The sequence below is a fragment of the Ziziphus jujuba genome, chromosome 11 (assembly GCF_031755915.1).
Source record: "Ziziphus jujuba cultivar Dongzao chromosome 11, ASM3175591v1".
Taxonomy (NCBI): Eukaryota; Viridiplantae; Streptophyta; class Magnoliopsida; order Rosales; family Rhamnaceae; genus Ziziphus; species Ziziphus jujuba.
Genome location: NC_083389.1, coordinates 4,959,453 through 4,977,532, shown reverse-complemented (window position 1 = coordinate 4,977,532; position 18,080 = coordinate 4,959,453). Strand labels below are relative to the sequence as shown.

General features: G+C 37.4%; 1 protein-coding gene and 1 long non-coding RNA gene across 4 annotated transcripts; both read right to left on the bottom strand.

The window, feature by feature from the left end:
* Positions 1-1,159: 1,159 nt before the first annotated feature.
* On the bottom strand, positions 1,160-4,403 carry LOC107431548 (uncharacterized). 3 transcript variants are annotated; one of them, XM_025066504.3, is made up of 6 exons: positions 4,036-4,403; positions 3,755-3,809; positions 3,508-3,557; positions 2,222-2,843; positions 1,600-1,879; positions 1,160-1,348 (listed from the first exon to the last, which is right to left on the bottom strand). In XM_025066504.3, the coding sequence occupies exons 1-6, from the start codon at positions 4,142-4,144 to the stop codon at positions 1,298-1,300; spliced, it is 1,167 nt and encodes a 388-aa protein (XP_024922272.3). In that variant the 5' UTR covers positions 4,145-4,403; the 3' UTR covers positions 1,160-1,297. The 3 variants fall into 3 exon arrangements, with proteins under 3 accessions (XP_024922272.3, XP_015897982.3, XP_024922273.3); XM_016042496.4 differs by lacking the exons at positions 3,508-3,557; positions 3,755-3,809 and having other exon boundaries at positions 4,036-4,402; XM_025066505.3 differs by lacking the exons at positions 3,508-3,557; positions 4,036-4,403 and having other exon boundaries at positions 3,755-3,815.
* Positions 4,404-10,902: 6,499 nt separating this feature from the next.
* Positions 10,903-11,862, bottom strand: LOC132800086 (uncharacterized). The gene is made up of 3 exons (XR_009634985.1): positions 11,617-11,862; positions 11,201-11,505; positions 10,903-11,120 (listed from the first exon to the last, which is right to left on the bottom strand). It is a non-coding gene; the product is annotated as an uncharacterized LOC132800086 (long non-coding RNA).
* Positions 11,863-18,080: the final 6,218 nt, after the last annotated feature.

The window sequence follows — 18,080 nt, the reverse complement described above, 5'->3', positions numbered from 1 at the left end:
CACAGCTCTCATTTATCGCGTTCTACTTATAAATACTCTACTTATAAATATTAATGGGTCAATCAATTCATATATTTATAATAAAATATGATATTTATCACTAATGAAAGTTTTCTAACGTTTTTTAACAATTTAAGTAATAAAATATTGTATTTATTATATGAGAACATATATATCATTTAAATTTAAGTGGTTATTTAAAAAAAAAATAATCATATATCAAAAATCATATACCATTAAACAATTTAAATGATTATTTTGAAAGGAAAATAATCATCATACACCATTTAACTATTTAAATGGCTATTTTGAAATTCACTTTTCCTATTCTCCATATTAGATTTTTAATATAAAAAAAAAAAATACATAGCTAAATATAACCAACTAGTAATTGCCATCTCAGTTATGATCTGCTAGTGAAATCTAATACAAAACTTATATAGCTAACTAATAATTGCCATCTCAGAGCATCTCTAAAAAATTTTTAAATGTGTTATATTTTTTATTTAAAAAAAATTCCAACGAAACTATTTATTTTAATTATAATATGAAAAATTGATAAAAAATCAAAACCACACTTTATTTCAATATTATATAAATTTAATTATATATAACATATATTCTTATATCACTATTATAATATCTAAAAAATAGATAACTTATATATAACAAAAAAACTACAAATAAATCAATAAATATTTATAGAAAAATTAAAATAAAAAACATAAATAAAAAATTTTGTTAAAAAACATTTTCAAATTTTATTAATTATTTCAATTATGATCTGCTGGTGGCCATCATCCTTGAACACAAATAATAAAACTCATTTACATTACTCCTTGCACCGCCCAAACCGTACGATCAACATAGTCGTCTTTAACCATACTCTTTTAACATTTGAACATGCATACATATTTTGAAAAATTGTTGTATTTTTGATTTATTGTTTGAAAGATATTGTCGGTGAAATCTGGGATCAATTCTAATTTAAAATCAAAGCACCCCAATTTTTCACCTGTGATTAAATCTAATTTAACGTCAAAGCATCCCGAATGAATCAGTGTTTCATTAAATAGCACATGTCCAACGAAAAGTAGTACCATTACACTCCCTTACTAATATAGGCTCCAAATCGATTTAAAAACAAAAAACCAAAAAATAAGAGAAAATAAGACAAATCTATTAACTGTTGGTAACAAGAAGTCTCAGACAATGCACCTAACTTAAAAGCAGTCCTAAATATATATAAAGAAATTCTGAATGTATATCTAGTAATACAATCCCATCCACATGTCATCTAATGGTTCTGCGAATAATCAAAGCTTAGGGGTTGCTGACAGAATGGAGCCTGCAGAGAAGACCAAAAACAATAAGGTTAATTAAGAGCCATTCGGCCACAATGCTTTGAAAGCTCAGATAACACAGCCGGTCACACTCGAAAGATAACAATAACTGACATAGAACGAGGAAGTTCAATTCCCCCAGAATAACATTCATGAATTTTGCAGGAAAGCTGCCTAAATAAACAGTACAAAATATAACAAACCCCCGAGTAAAAGTGGAAATACTGGATGCTGTAATCAAGGCCTTATTGCCTACCTGAAAACCAGCATGTCTAAACTGGTCATATGAATGTGCATACACCATCGCAGCAGTCGACCATTGCATGTATGAAGCATCCCTGGTTGTCTGATTCAATCCCATAGCACAAAAAGGGTTGATAGCTGGGGTTGAAGGAGGCCCATAGCTGAGTGATGCCTGAGTCCTTGGCATCTGACCAGAGAAAACAGCATCATACTGCACAAATGGAGGTTGAATCTTTTGCACATTGAAAGGTGCCAAGTTGAGATTTTGATTGCCTGGAAGATTCCTAACATACCTACAAGAAAATTTAATTTATACCAAACCAAGAGTTAGAACAAAGAATGATATCAAGTAACAAAACAGAAAAGAAAAAGCATTGTCAATATACAATAGCTTCTCGTCAAAAGCCCTCAAACATCCAAGAAACCCACCACCCATCATCCCTAACAAATAGCATTATAAACAAACATATGCTTTTGGTGTGTAAAAAGAAAGAGTAAACATTGAAAATTTCAGAACCATAACCAACAGTGCTCAAGGTATGCATGACACAACAGTGAGCAATAATAGATAAACGCACAATTAGCTATCACAGTATGCCCCGACCCGAAAGTAATCATTAAAGATAGCTACTTACCTTTCATAACTCCTATCATAATCTGGGTCAGTACGATCCTTTTCCCTATCTCTGAAAATGGCAACTCGAGATGAAGAAGTAACATCTCTGATACTTGTATTTTTCTCTCCATCAACAACAGAGTTTCTGCATCCTTCATTATCATTACTGATCAAACCTAAAGTTCTCCCATCCATTGGGACCTGAGACAATTTATCATCTGAGTCAGAAATGCTAGGGCTGCTAAAGATACGTGCACGTGCCTTATCATAGTCCTCTTTTCTCTCTTCTACACTTCTCACAGGATTTCGTTTGGTCCCAGCTTCATTGGCTTCGCTTAAAGATCTATTAGGCCTACGTCTGATGGCAATTTTAACCATCTCAGGTTTATCGTTTTCCAATTGTTTCATTGGTATTTCAGATAAACGAACGGCTGGGTACTTGCTTTCTGCTGTTTTTCTCACCAAAATCCTATTTCCTTGACCATCTAACCCAGTATCCTGTACCATAGTTTGCAGACCATAGTGTTGAGCAACACGATGAGCAGCAAGCCTAAGGTAGGATGTTGGAAAATGTTGGAACTCAAACTGCTGCTGATCAGGATTGTGCAGAAATCTCTGGATATCAAGTTCCATTCGCAAAACTGAAAAGTGGGGTTACATGTCAACTATAAAAATGGACAAGTGGGGTTGCATGTCAACTATAAAAATGGACATTCATATTGTCATAGACCGAACAATCACCAAGTACTCTACAAAACCAATGGATAAAGCATGTACAAGGAGACAAAATGGATATAATGAAAAATGTAGGCGTTATACAAAAATTAGACAAAGAAAGAAAGGGCAAAAAACATAAAGACCACAATATGGTTCAAAGAAACATCAAAAATGCAGAAAATCCACCTCTAATAAGTCAATACTTAACACATATGAACAAAAGAACTTCACCCAAGCAAGGAAAATATTAGCATTTTAGTTCTCTCTACAAAAGCATGCAAATAACGATTTCTGAACAATATATATGTATATATATATATATAGGGTAAGGGGTACTTAGAGCCATAAGCACTAAAAGCAACAAACCACTATGCCTGCTACGCCATAAGAACATTAGCAAAGGCACTATCAACTTTAATTACTTCATTGCTGACTGACTAGAAGGTTGACTAAAAAAATCAAGAAACCTTATAATGACAGGGGACTTAGATCTTAAAATCAAAACGGTCAATAAAACACAACATGGAAGTTAGAGAAGAATGCATGGGAGCATCAAGCAGCTAATATAGCTTAAAGTCATCTACGAACCAAATTTTCCTTCAGAAAAATGCCAACTTGTTATCCGGGACTTGAACCCCCTAAAAAAAGAAAGAAAAAAAGAAAAAAGAAAAGAACCAACAACTTAGTGCAAAGCCTAATGCAGCAAATTTCGTAAGAGCAGGTCAGACATTCAATACCATCCAGAAACCAGGTCGCATGGACCATCAGACGCAAAATTTTATGCTTTATATGTTTTGCTGAATTCAACCAAAGAAAGGTGAATTAAGAAATGAACCTGAGATCAGATCTGAGATAACCATTTACCATCCGCTGTAAAACTAAATCCGAAACTGCCTCCCCAAACCCCAAACCCAATTCAATTGAATGGAAAAAGGGGGAAATTGCACAGGAAGAAAATGTCAAAAGCCCCAAAAGAAAACAAAAGGAATTCCCAAAAAAGAAGAAAAGGGCAGAATTGAGAAAGCAAACTATAAACAAACAGATCTAAATTGAAGAGTGGAAATTAGGGTTAAAAAAAAAATAAAAAAAAAAAAAAGAAAGAAAGAAGATACAGACGGGTGAGACGATGACGAGGGTTGTGGAGAGCCTCAACCAAGAAAGGGTCGACCATTGACTCCTTGTCAGGGATGTGTGGGCGGACTTCGACGGGAGCTGAGGAGTCCATGGAGAAGACCCGCCCTCTGCGTCTCTGTGTGTCCTGTGTGTGTGATGCTGCTTGTTTCTTCTTCTTCTTCTATCTCTCGCTCAGTGGCCCTGTTCGGGTCAAAGAGGGAGAAGAAGGGGGGTGCGTGTTATTGGAAAGAGAGCATTTGCATTTTGGAGAACGGAGACACCAAAACAAAACACCCCCCCAACCTTTCTTCCCTATCCCCCTTATTTGATTTCCCAATTCCAACCCCTCCAACCAAAGAGGACCCTTATTTCCCCACGCTTTCTTTTTTATACTATACCTCCTCTTCTGTCCTTTTTTCTTTTTCTTTTTTCTTTTTTATTTTCCAGTGTAAATTACAAAATTGATGCTCTTACTCCTTTATTTTATAATTTATTTCTCTACATTTCAATTTTATATCCATTTTAAGGTAAACTAAGACATGTTTTAATCGACAAAGAGAATTAATTTTAGTTGTTAAACATTTTCTGTTTGAGAATACATATTCGAATTATAAAAAATAAAAAAAATTTAGATATTTTATAATTTAGATAAATTATTTCAAAAAAAAAAAAAAAACAAAAAAAAAAAACAAAAGGACATGTTTTAATTTCCATAGAACTTCTCAAAGACAAGAGTAAGATATGGATTCCCAGAAGGCCCCAAGCTTGAGTATGGGCCGTTTCTGCACTAGAAGGGATAAAAGAGGGCCCAAAATGAGGATAAGGACTGGATATGTACGTGGATGCAGTGGTAGACAGTAGACAAAAAGTCACAAAACGGTGTTCCAACTGCGGAAGAATTCCTTTGTTCTTAATATGGTCCGGTGGTCACCTTCCACAATGCTAATCCAATCAGGCAATGCAATAGAAAGTTGAATCATTGTACTACAAGTCTACAAAATGCCTAAATAATAATAATAATAATAATAATGACGGTATACAAAGTCACTAAAGATATGAGAGAGTTTCACACAATGTAAATATATAGCATGTTTTGTGTTGAGGCTGAGGGAAGAGATGTTTATTTATATATATATATATATATATATCCAGTTAGCAAGTTCACCGGCATTGCGAGTTTGAATTGAGTACAATGGGATAACAACATGTTTCTTCAAATTTCAATAATTTTCTTCTTATGATACATTACGTTAATTCAAAAAAAAATATTATTGATTATGAATTTATTATTAGTGGTAGTGTTAGTATTTTATAATTTAATATAAATGATTAATTTTTGGGGAATTTGGCCCAATACCCCCATAGGACCGAGCTTTATGAATTTTGCCCCCTCAATTCATTTCTTTTTTGATCTACCCCTCCAATCTTTTAAAATCCCAAAATACCCTTATGTGTTTTTTTTTTATATGTTTTTTTCTTTCCTTTCTTCGACTTTTCCCCTCCATCTCTTTATCCATAACCAGACCTTAGGAGCCCTCTGTTTCCTTTCATGAATCGGTCGGATTGTAAGCGTGGAGACTGCGCATTTTGAAGGAGATGGTGAAGAGGCAACTCAGAGAGAAAACTGCAGGATTTTAGAGAGCCCTAGGAGCAGAAGCAGAAGCAACAGGTAGGCAACAACTCTAATTTTGATTTTCTTTTAGTGGTGTTGGGAATTTTTTTTTTTTGGGAGAAATTGTGAAAGTTGTGTTCTGGTTTTTTTTTTTTTTTTAATAACGGTGGTGGTAGGCATTTCTTGCTGAGAGATATGTATGATGATATGATGCTGGATGGCGTACAGCCAACTAGGGATACATTCCATTCTGTCATCAGTTAGTGGAAAGGTGCTTTCATGTTTGTTATCATGGACTTTCATTCTTTCTAGAATTTTCCATTTGGTTGATTTTGTTTTGTTGCAGGTGGATAAGCAAAATGCTCATTTCTTTGGTGTTACGATCAACGAGCAACAAGCCGAGTGTGGTATTGTAGAAAGAGTTACTTCAAATGCACAAAGCAAATTTAAGGTATGTATATTTCATATTTTTGCATTTAAATTGTTTATATACCATGTTTGATGACTATGAACTCTCTCTCTCTCTCTCTCTCTCTCTGCATCTGCATTTTCTTTTGTGTTGCTGGTGTGACATTAAATTTATAATCTAATTGCTTTATTTTCCAGTTACTTTATTTCGAGCAAGATGTGAATGGCGGTTATGGTTTGGCCCTACAGGTACCATATCTTCTTTCCTATTGTGTCTCCAATCCATTTTCCATTTTATAGTGCATATGGTTTTTGCATTCTGAAAGCTGTCATGGTTGTTTAAAAAATTTGAAGCATAGATGGAGTCAACAGTGCCAATGATCATATACAATTGGTAGAAATGTTTTGTAATAATCTTGTCATGTTAAACTTTCTGCTGTTATATCCTTCAATTTCTAAGTACTATGCGTTTCTAATTTATTTTCAAAGCATAAAATTGTGGCTGTGAAATTGTGATTTTGAATATCACACATGGGTAGAACTTAAAATTAGTAACCTACCTGTGAATGTGACAATGATGCTCAACTTCTCTTTTCAAGTGAATGTCATTGCATTGTTTCAAGTGGTCAAGTGGTATTGGTGTGGCATTTCAATGTATTTCTGTTCAGTCCTCTGACCTCATTCCCAAGGGCTTTCTTACTTGCAATTTGACTACAATCCTTTAAACAATTGACTTATATAATTGTACTATGATTTTATGTAGCATGCTTCTTTTTATTTTACTTTGGTTCAGCAAATCTTTACCTTTAGTCAATAATTTTGTCATATAGAAATGCTTTTTTTCCCCCCACCCCTCATCAAGCCATCTAAATTTCAATATATATCATTGACACACAAAAATCATGACAGTCAATTGCCTATTTAATTAAAATTCATTTAGCAGAATCTCTTCCTATGCACATGCATTTGAAATTAGTGTGGTCTCTTTACAGATGGATAATTGATCCTCCTCTGGAGGTCAATGTACCATCAAAACGCACATCATGGCCTGATGCCCCTCCTGAACTCCCTACCAATGAAAATGTAGTGTTGGGCATCCAAGAGCATGCTGTAAAGCATCCTACAAAGACTCGCACATCTAGATCAAAGAGACGAAGCAAGAGAAAGCATGACACAAGAACGGTGGACACACAGGTTGCTTCAAAGCATTCTGAACAAATTTGAAAATCTTAGCACGAAGACGGCTAGAGATGCATGCTGCTGTGTGAATTTTAGGCATCATTCTTCAACATCATAAAAAAATTTGAATTGCAAAGGCTTATTAGCATAGAGGCAGATGGCCTAACCTGGTATATGTGAAAAGAATCCTTCATGCTGGGCCAGTTGATAACAGGCATTGGAGTTTGAATTTTCACTTAATTTTTCACAAATTTTTTCTTTCTTTTATATATTTTTGTTTGGGATATCAGGATTCTGGTTCAGCATGAGGTATGCCAGCAAAGTCTTGCCGTGTCTGCTACCTTGTAGGACTTTGTATCCAATATGTTTCGAATCTTATACATAATCTTGGAACATAGGAATTATAGAGTTGTGTTCAGCTGGATTTTCGTAGAAAAAAAGATACCAAAATGTAATAAACAAAAAAGAAAAAAAAAAAAAAGGAAACTTCCATATTTGTGAAATGATCCAATTTCTTCCATATTCAGATTTTGTTTTTAGTTTTTGTACTTGATTCTCGTGTCAATATGATGTGTAAGGAAGGATGATAATTTAAATGGATGGTATCAATCACTTTTACATGAATGGCTCCATGGTAGTATGTCCAAATGAGACTTGTTAGGAGGGAAACTGTCGGGAAACTACAAATGCCCTCTGGAAAAATTACCGACGAAACTGTCGGTAATTTCCCGAGGGTGTACAGTACCTCCTATTTTGCCAATTTTTTTTACCCCACAAGGCCCCTAAGGTGTGTTGAATGAAAAAACATGCAAAACATGGATTTTATAATTGTACTAAGGAGAGAAAATCCCAAAATTTCATAAAAGTGTATCCAAGTTTGCAAAAAATACGTATACTGTTCACCCTCGGGAAATTACCGACGAAACTGTCTGGAAACTACAAATGCCCTCTGGAAAAATTACCGACAGTTTCGTCGGTACTTTCCCGAGGGTGTACAGTACGTACTATTTTGCCAATTTTTTTTACCCCACAAGGCCCCTAAGGTGTGTTGAATGCAAAAACATGCAAAATTTGGATTCTATAATTGTGCTAAGGAGAGTAAATCTCAAAATTTCATAAAAGCATATCAAATTTTGCAAAAAAATGACAACTGTTCACCCTCGGTAATTCCCGAGGAAATCGTCGGTAATCCCAAAAAAAACCCTCTGGAAAATTACCGATTGTTTCGTCGGTAATTACCGATGGTTTACAGTACATCAAATATTACAGAGGTTATTACGGACGAATTATCATGCACTGTAGACCCTCGGGAATTACCGATGAAATCGTTCGTAATTTTGCCAGCGAGCATTTGTAGTTTCCCGACACTTTCGTCGGGAATTACCGAGGGTGAACAGTATACTTATTTTTTTGCAAACTTTGATACACTTTTATGAAATTTTGGGATTTTCTCTCCTTAGTACAATTATAGAATCCATGTTTTGCATGTTTTTTCATTCACCACACCTTAGGGGCCTTGTGGGGTAAAAAAAATTGGCAAAATAATAGGTACTGTACACCCTCGAGAAATTACCGACTAAACTGTCGGTAATTTTTCCAGAGGGCATTTGTAGTTTCCCGACAGTTTCGTCGGTAATTTCCCGAGGGTGAACAGTATACATATTTTTTGCAAACTTTGATACACTTTTATGAAATTTTGGGATTTTCTCTCCTTAGTACAATTATAGAATCCATGTTTTGCATGTTTTTTCATTCAACACACCTTAGGGGCCTTGTGGGGTAAAAAAAATTGGCAAAATAGTAGGTACTGTACACCCTCGGGAAATTACCAACGAAACTGTCGGTAATTTTTCCAGAGGGTATTTGTAGTTTCCCGACGATTTCCTCGGGAATATCCCGAGGGTGAACAATATACTAATTTTTTGCAAACTTTGATACACTTTTATGAAATTTTGGGATTTTCTCTCCTTAGTACAATTATAGAATCCATGTTTTGCATGTTTTTTCATTCAACACACCTTAGGGGCCTTGTGGGGTAAAAAAAATTGGCAAAATAATAGGTACTGTACAGCCTCGGGAAATTACCGACGAAACTGTCGGTAATTTTTCCAGAGGGCATTTGTAGTTTCCCGACAATTTCGTCGGTAATTTCCCGAGGGTGAACAGTATACGTATTTTTTGCAAACTTGGATACACTTTTATGAAATTTTGAGATTTTCTCTCCTTAGTACAATTATAGAATCCATGTTTTGCATGTTTTTTCATTCAACACACCTTAGGGGCCTTGTGGGGTAAAAAAAATTGGCAAAATAATACGTACTGTACACCCTCGGGAAATTACCGACGAAACTGTCGGTAATTTTTTCAGAGGGTATTTGTAGTTTCCCGACAATTTCCTCGGGAATATCCCGAGGGTGAACAGTATACTTATTTTTTGCAAACTTTGATACACTTTTATGAAATTTTGGGATTTTCTCTCCTTAGTACAATTATAGAATCCATGTTTTGCATGTTTTTTCATTCAACACACCTTAGAGGCCTTGTGGGGTAAAAAAAATTGGCAAAATAATAGGTACTGTACACCCTCGGGAAATTACCGACGAAACTGTCGGTAATTTTTCTAGAGGGTATTTGTAGTTTCCCGACGATTTCCTCGGGAATATCCCGAGGGTGAACAGTATACTAATTTTTTGCAAACTTTGATACACTTTTATGAAATTTTGGGATTTTCTCTCCTTAGTACAATTATAGAATCCATGTTTTGCATGCTTCTTCATTCAACACACCTTAGGGGCCTTGTGGGGTCCAAAAAATTGGCAAAACATAATGAACTGTACACCATCGGGAATTACCGACGAAACTGTCGGTAATTATTCCTGAAGGAATTTAGTGGTTACCAACGATTTCCTCGGGAATTACCGAGGGTGAACGGTCATCAATTTTTTTGCAAAATTTGATATATTTTATGAAATTTTGGGATTTTCTCTCTTTAGTACAATTTTAGAATCCCTATTTGCCATGTTTTTGCATTCAACACACATTATGGAACTTGTGGGGCCCGATAAATTGGTAAAACTTGATGGACTGTACACATTCGGAAATTACTGACGAAACCGTCGGTAATTTTTCCATGGTTTATTTATTGGTTACGAAAAAGCGTTTCTGTAATTACCGATGGTGAATCGGGAATTATCGATGCACCATCGATAATCATCTTTCCTTTAATTTTTACCACAACCGAGGGTTTTTTTTTATCTTTTATCTTTTTTCTTTTTTTTTCAACGGTTGTCATTAGTAAAGATAGGTTCAGCATATTAAGATAACATTAGTATAACATTAGTATAGACCGTCATAACATTAAACATACGATCTACATTGAAAGTTTATTAAAGTACAAATCAACAGCATATTTTTTACTAAAAAACATAATGTCTTGCGGACCAAATGAAGGGTTCTCCTCACTACTCATGTACTCAATAAATTTCAGAGCGTAGACGCCACAATCACCCCTGCAGAATAGCATTAATGATTAGTATTAATGAAAACCAACTACGTGTATTTTCACACGTAACCACAATAAAAAACAGCAGCAATACAAGTTGTTTGAAATGACAACACATTCATACCCATTATCTTGGCGGGGTGCATCTTTGATCATGGTCATTGTGAATGGATCTAAAGTGGGAGACACGTCCGGATTCTTCCCGTAATATCCCCCATCCCTCAATAGGTAAGGCAGCATATACGTAAGGCATTCCGCATTCTTCAACTCTCTATTCTGGACATATTTATTTCCCATATTTGGATCGTATAAATCAATATGCCGGGCCTTCAAGTCCACACATGCTGCCAACCAATGCGCGCCTCCATTGTTGACAGGGATGTACACCTGCAAATTAGAACATAACCTTATTATCCACAAAATGGGAAACTTAGTGAGAATTTTTTTCAATATATGTATGGACTTACATAATCACATATCCGCCACGACACGCTAGGTTTGGGTGACCTCCCACGCACATAGTTACAAAGGGTCGCATCACATGAATATGTGCTACGAGATGCCCTCCATATGGGATAACGCCCTTTGATGGATGACTGCCAAATAATGAAATATATACAATATAAAATATCATCAATATAACATTAAGCAACGCAGTAACATCCCATCATCTTACCCAAAATAACACGTCTAATATGGCATAGGTGTTGGTGAACATCTTCTCATTATCAAACCGTCTTTTTCGTATGAAATACAAAATAGTGTCAATATGCTGCAAAACCACATTAAAGGAAATAAGTAACAAGTGCGAGGTGATAAATAAAACATCATTCCAAACATAGGACCACAATGATTTTGCATGAACATAAAACATATAACTTACATCGGAATTCAACCATCCTTCATCGGTCAGTAGCTCAGCAAAAAATTCCTTTCCCACCGTCATATAAGATGTACACACGGTTGCTTCCTTCGGTGCCACCCTATACCACTCATCGAACGCCCTCTCCTTTGATGCATCAATAGGTCGAGTAAGATTAAATTTGACCTTCTTTTTACACGGGTCGGTGTAAGGAGAGATGACGTGATGTGACTGGTGGTAAACTCGACCGAATCAGCTTGTATCACCAATGTTATGCTTCCGATCTTCCACCTCAATCTCAGCTGATTGGTCATGATGTGGACTGTCAGCTGAAGCACCGATATCCCACCCGAAATGTAAAGGTCGATATGGCACCAAAGCCCAGGAATCCTCCACATAGGGTCCTCCAGGTACGATAGGCTCAGGTGTAGTACAATCATCATCCTCCTTCCTACCATTGGAACCGTCTATGGGTGCATCAAATTCTTCAGCTCGCTCTCCAACAGACGGTGCCACAGGGGATGATGGTCTAACCGAAGATGACGGTGAATGGCTATGCATATGATGCTCGGCCTGCAAAACACAATGATTATTTTTGCAGTTCCCAAACTCTAACAACAAATAATTGCTGAATTACAATATGTAATTTAATAATGCTGAAGCACTAAAGTAAAGTATACTGAGTTGTCTAAATGATACCTGATGCTTTTGTTGGTCAATAACAAAACTAAGCATCTTCCTTAACGCTGCCATCTCTTTATTTAATTCATCAACTTTTGCCTCCAAGCAAGCAAGCTAATCAATATCAATATCCAAAACATAAGTCAACATATATTAGTACAACATATGAAATACAAATTTGCGTGCAAGTAACAATTGCATACCCTGAAATTAGCATCTGGAGGGCCACTAGAATGCTCCCCAGCTTTGGACGCATCTTTAGCGCCAACTATCGGTGCTACAATTGGAGGTGACGTGTAGCGAACTTCATGTGTGTCAACTGCTATTGTTCGCCAGTAATCCATAGTCTTCTCCTCATCGGTAGCATCTAACGTCCAGTGCACAACATACTACATGCAATGAAGAAAGGAAAAAATAGTAATTTTGGAAACTGACTATGGTAATGTAACTTGAATGTAGTCGTACCATGTAGTCTAAACAAAATTTGCCTTATATTGCTATTGGAGGAGAACCAATTATGGACAGCAAAATGGTTCGGTTGCCTTGGAGTATGCCATCCAAGGATCCTCGGACAACGGGTTTCCAACCGGTCGACAAATTGGTTACCAAAATCAGGGATTGCTTCAAACCCCCACACCTACAAAATACAAATTATAGGTTATTAAATATAAATTTTAAGTAAACGCTACATGTATTAAATATTTTACCGTACCTGAAACACCAATGGAAAACCTTTTAGGTCATAATACTGTGATATATTCTTTACTGCACGTCCTCGTCCTCGTTGCTGGAATGCATTGTGGAATGAGTTGATCGTCTCCTTGTAGCTCAGAATGCCCCAAGGGTAGGAATTAAAGACGTCGAGATCAGCAACCAAATCAATGAATTTTTTTTTATTTGAACCTTCGGATCCATTCCGAGTACACCATGAACTAAGAAATATAGTAACGCAATTCTAACAGCATCCCAATCATCCACAAAAAGTGTATCCTTGAATAGTCATTCCAGTTCGGGCGGTTTCAAGTCACTCCTGTCATCTAGCAACCTCGTGCGCAGCTCATTTCCTTTGGAAATTTGCATATCATATATCGAAGGGTACCTACAAAACTTTAACCCACTAATGAGTGCGAATTCCCACTTCGTAAACCGCACGGCAGATCCGCCGAAGTTAAACTCCAGTACTTCTGGATTGTTGGACTCAACTTGTCTGCAAAGCAGGTGATGCACTAACTGACCAGAGAACCGGAGGTTCTTCATGTCAAGTAAGTGTCCAAAACATGTTTGTCTATACTTTTTGAGCTGCTCACTTGTGAGGACACTTGTAATTACTTTGTTCGCCCCTATTGGATTCCCGAATGAATGTGCCCTACCTTTATTTATATCGGCATCCTGCAACATCCGTTCCTTTGGAGCATATATGGGCTGCAATATGAATTACATAAATGGAACTGACATCAACGATTTAATCATACCTTATTTTTCCACCCTAACTTGATAATAATAATTTCCAACTAAATCTTAAGACATATGGGTTCACATTTTTGCACAAGTGGTAATTACCGATGAAACCATCGGTAATCAACCTACAATGAACTAAAAAAAAAGCCCGATGGCCTATCGGCAATTACCGATGGCCATCGGGTGAAGTTTTTCTTCAGTTTTCACATTCATGAATAAATACTGTCACATGTCTTATCATTTACCGCACAAAACAACCTAAATGAATATAAAACTTACCGTATCAGATGGGGGAGAGGAAAGTGGAACGTGCCCTCGAAGTTTGGTGCTTTCCGTCTCAGATTTGGATTTCTGCCTAGTAGTACGTTGACGCTTAGAGTCGGGTGCTGCTGCTGTGCTACCACCGCGTCTCTTACTTTCCACCTTCTTAACTCCCTTCTTCGGTTGACGTCGCAAGTTCCTCTTTGGTGCCATTATAAAGTACAACCTACAAATGTACATTGACAACATTAATAAACTTTTATCTACCTTTAACAACATTGTCAACTATGTATACATACATGTATAAATATCCGCAATCCTCAATTTCATACGCTCTCTTCCTAAGGATATTGTGCATGCCATAACATTTATTGAACATTTAATGTATAGCAGTGTGCATGCCATCTAAATCTTTCTTTCTTCTTCTTCTTTAATTTTTTATTTTTTTCTTTTGTGGGATAAAGTGTTTGCGTGTTTGCTTCTAGCTAACCATGTACCTAAAATTTTATGCATCGATCTTCTCTCTCTCTTTCTCTCTCTCTCTCTCTCTATATATATATATATATATATATCTATACCTTTAGAAAGTACTAACTCTGGAATTCTCAACTTCAATTCTAATTAATCATAAAGTATTTTTCTCTTTTCTCCTGATCAAGGGCCACCACCAGGAAATCCAAATCCGGGTTGGGGCGCACCAACAGGGAACCAAGGGAAATGGGGAAGCGAACGGAATCATAATGCAGATAGATACTCAAATCAGAGGGATAGAGGATCTCACGGTGGGGATTCTGGTTATGGTGGGGGTAATAAACCTTGGAACAGGCAGTCATCGTTTGGTAATGGAGGGGGAGGGGGAGGGGGAGGTTCTTCAAGGCCTCCGTTTAAGGGACAGAGAGTTTGCAAGTATCATGAGAGTGGTCATTGCAAGAAGGGTGCTTCTTGTGATTATATGCACACTTGAGAGGTTTTAGTTTTAACATATCCATAGCAATAGCATCAGCCAGCAGAGGAAGAGCACTTTGATACTGTACAGTTTATTCCCCATTGGAGAGTTTTGACATGTATAAGCATTTTTTCTTTTCTATTTATTTGTAGAACAAAGTGCAGTCTTCTAGTAGTCGGCGACCTCACTTCTTTTTGCTTTCTCTCTCTCTCTCTCTCTCTCTCTCTCTCTCTCTCTCTCTCTGATATATATATATTATGGTAATTTAAGGGTTTCAGCATGTGTTGGAATTTGTGGAAAGGATGGGTATGTTGATGTTGCTGCTTGTAAGGGTCCTTTTGGTCTTAGTCAACAACCGTTAAAACATATTATCTTTATCTAGACAGGATGCTTTTATGCTTTTTGGATCAAATAAACGCCATCCTAGTTTTCATACATATTTGTGACATAAAATTCATAATATATTTCATTATTTTGTATATGAATACAAGGAAAAAAATCTAATAGGGAATTCTTGACGGTATTACATTCCTTTATGAATTACTATTAATTTCTCTCTCTCTCTCTCTCTTTCTCTCATTCTTTCCCAAAAAAAATAATCATAAAGTATTTCTCTCATGAAGCTCGGTCCTACATTAATTTCTCTCTCTCTCTCTCTCTCTCTCTCTCTCTCTCTCTTTCTCTTATCTTCAATTCTATATATATATCTATACCCAAAAAAAAAACATTTTTTATAAAAATTAAAAAAAAAAAAAACGACGTGTCGTCTGGGTGTCGTTCATCCCAGACGACATGTTGTTCAATCCATCTTCAACCCTTGTCCGGGTCGACCCGAATCCGCCTAAACCAGCACCGACCCGATTCTTGACCCGTTTATTTCTTCCACCTCCGGCCACCGATCAAGGCCAAACCGGTCCCATTTTTTTCCTCTCTTCATTTCCTACTAATGCCCAATATCAATCTATCCTAAATCTTCAAAAAATAAACCCGCCTAATGTAACACCCCGTCCCAAATCGCACCGGAATCCTTGCACGTTGACCGAGGTTGCCCGTTGACCGAGCGGGTCAAAAGTTGACTTTTTGCTCTAGTTGGAATTTTGAGTTGACTAGGGTACCGTGGCGAAGTGCATGACGCCCTGAGTTCGTAGACTAGTAGCACGTCGAAAACGGAGCTACGGTTTGAAAGTTATGGGCGAAACAAGTTGAAGTGCAAACTGTCCAAAAGGTTCCGGGAGTTGACTTTTTCTTGTGATGTAATTTTGAGTTGACTCTTGTTGGTTGTAAAGTACTCGTCGATACGAGTTCATAGACTAGCGGCACGCTTAAATCGGACATTTGGTTAAAAAGTTACGGACGTTTGAAATTCGCCGGGTACCGTATTATTTTAATATATCTGGCTTAAGTGTACAGTAACACCATGTGTCAGCTTCTGATTGGTCCACGTGGCATGAACAGTGTCACACAGGGGTTTTTATTTGTTAAAACTCTCGGGGAAGAGAGAGAAAGAGAGAGCGAGAGTCGCCGGCCACTGGAGATTTTCAAACTTTCCGGCCGAGTTACTGTACACGCGCCTGCCAGCAAGGTTGCCCTCCTCATTTCCGGCAAAACCTCCAAATTTCACGGCGAACGGCCGCCGGATGCGCTGGGATCGGACGTCCGAAGTTCGGCGGCGAGTTTTTCCCCTCCACCGCCGACCACCGCAAATCGACCCACTTCCGGCCATTTTCCGGCCACACGCGCCGTACACCCATCCTCCTCTCCTCAAGTCCGGCCGACCCACCAAAAATCACGGCCATCGGACCACCGACGCGCCAGGATCGGAGCATTTTCCGGCGAGGGGCCGGAAATCTTCAAACGGTGATTTCTCCGCCGTCCGACCTCCGTTTTGCTCACCGCCGGTCCCGTTGGGTTGCTCTCCTCATGATCTACAAGTCTGCAAAATTTCACGACCAACGGCCACCGCACGCACCGCCGCCGGCGACGGGTGCCGGTGACCGCGGCGGCTCGCCGGAAAGTACTGTTCCGGCGAGTACCCAGTTTTCCGGCCGGCTCCAGTCTGCTGTGTTCGACCTCCTGAACCCGAATCCGGCATCCGTTTCCGCCAATTCGCGACGGTTTGGGAGAATTGCGGAGCCGAAACCCGAAAAGCTTCCCGACGAAATTTCGACCCCGTCGGGTACGATCATCGGATATTAAGACCGGATCTGTGATTAGCATCACTCGAGCTTCGATTCGGTATATAATTCATAATTTTTAGTTATCGTTTGGTGTTCGCTCCCCGGGTACCCATTTGGGAATTTCCCGAATAAAATATTAATATTTGTGGTTTGGTACTGTGGATGTTTTAGGTGCACGTGCGAGTAGCAGAGTCGATCCTACGGAGGATCTTGATTGAGATACGTGCATAAGGTGAGTGACCCACCTTCAAATTAATTTTGGGAAATTTAATTTGTGAATATAATATGTGTGTGATTTAAATATTTGGAATTTAAATTCTATGTGCCAAATATTTATTCAATTTATTGTGGAATTATTTATGAATTTATTGGATTTAAGAAAATGTGCATTTTGCAAATTATGCCATGTGAAATTATTTTATGGTTTTGCGAATTTTGAAATTCTTGTGGTTTTAATATTAAATTGGGCATGATTTGATTTTCAAATATTTCAAAGAAAATATTTGGTTATGTTGGTGATTTCAATTTTTATAAAATATGCCCATGGAATTTTATGAGATTTGATTATGATATTTCGAGAAATTATTTATGCTTGGAAAAAATGTGGATATTTGAATTGATGGATTTTGGGAGTTGGTGGATTTGAAAATCATGGAATTTATGGTATTGATTATAAAGAAATTGTGGAGAATTTCCCGGTTCAAGCGGATGGATTATGCCCGCTATGCTTATGAAAAATGTGAAATTTGTTTTATAATTTAAATTTGCGGATTTCATGATTTTTAGATGCACCGTGCACGTACTGGTGTTCTGATTATATGTGATATGGTATATGTGATATGGATATTGTGCACATGGATATGATTAGCGCGCATGTGGGTGTGAGTAGCGCGCAGGTGATATTATGATGGTGTCTTGTGGTTGCCATCGGAGAGGGTGGCCACCCCCCCTTGGCCGGGACA

Coding starts and splice junctions, on each gene's coding strand:
- LOC107431548 (XM_025066504.3), bottom strand. CDS start 4,144: ATGGACTCCTCAGCTCCCGTCGAAGTCCGCCCACACATCCCTGACAAG. Junction 3,558..3,754: donor TATCTCAGATCTGATCTCAG/GTTCATTTCTTA, acceptor TTCTTTTTTTAG/GGGGTTCAAGTCCCGGATAA. Junction 1,349..1,599: donor TTAGACATGCTGGTTTTCAG/GTAGGCAATAAG, acceptor TCTTCTCTGCAG/GCTCCATTCTGTCAGCAACC.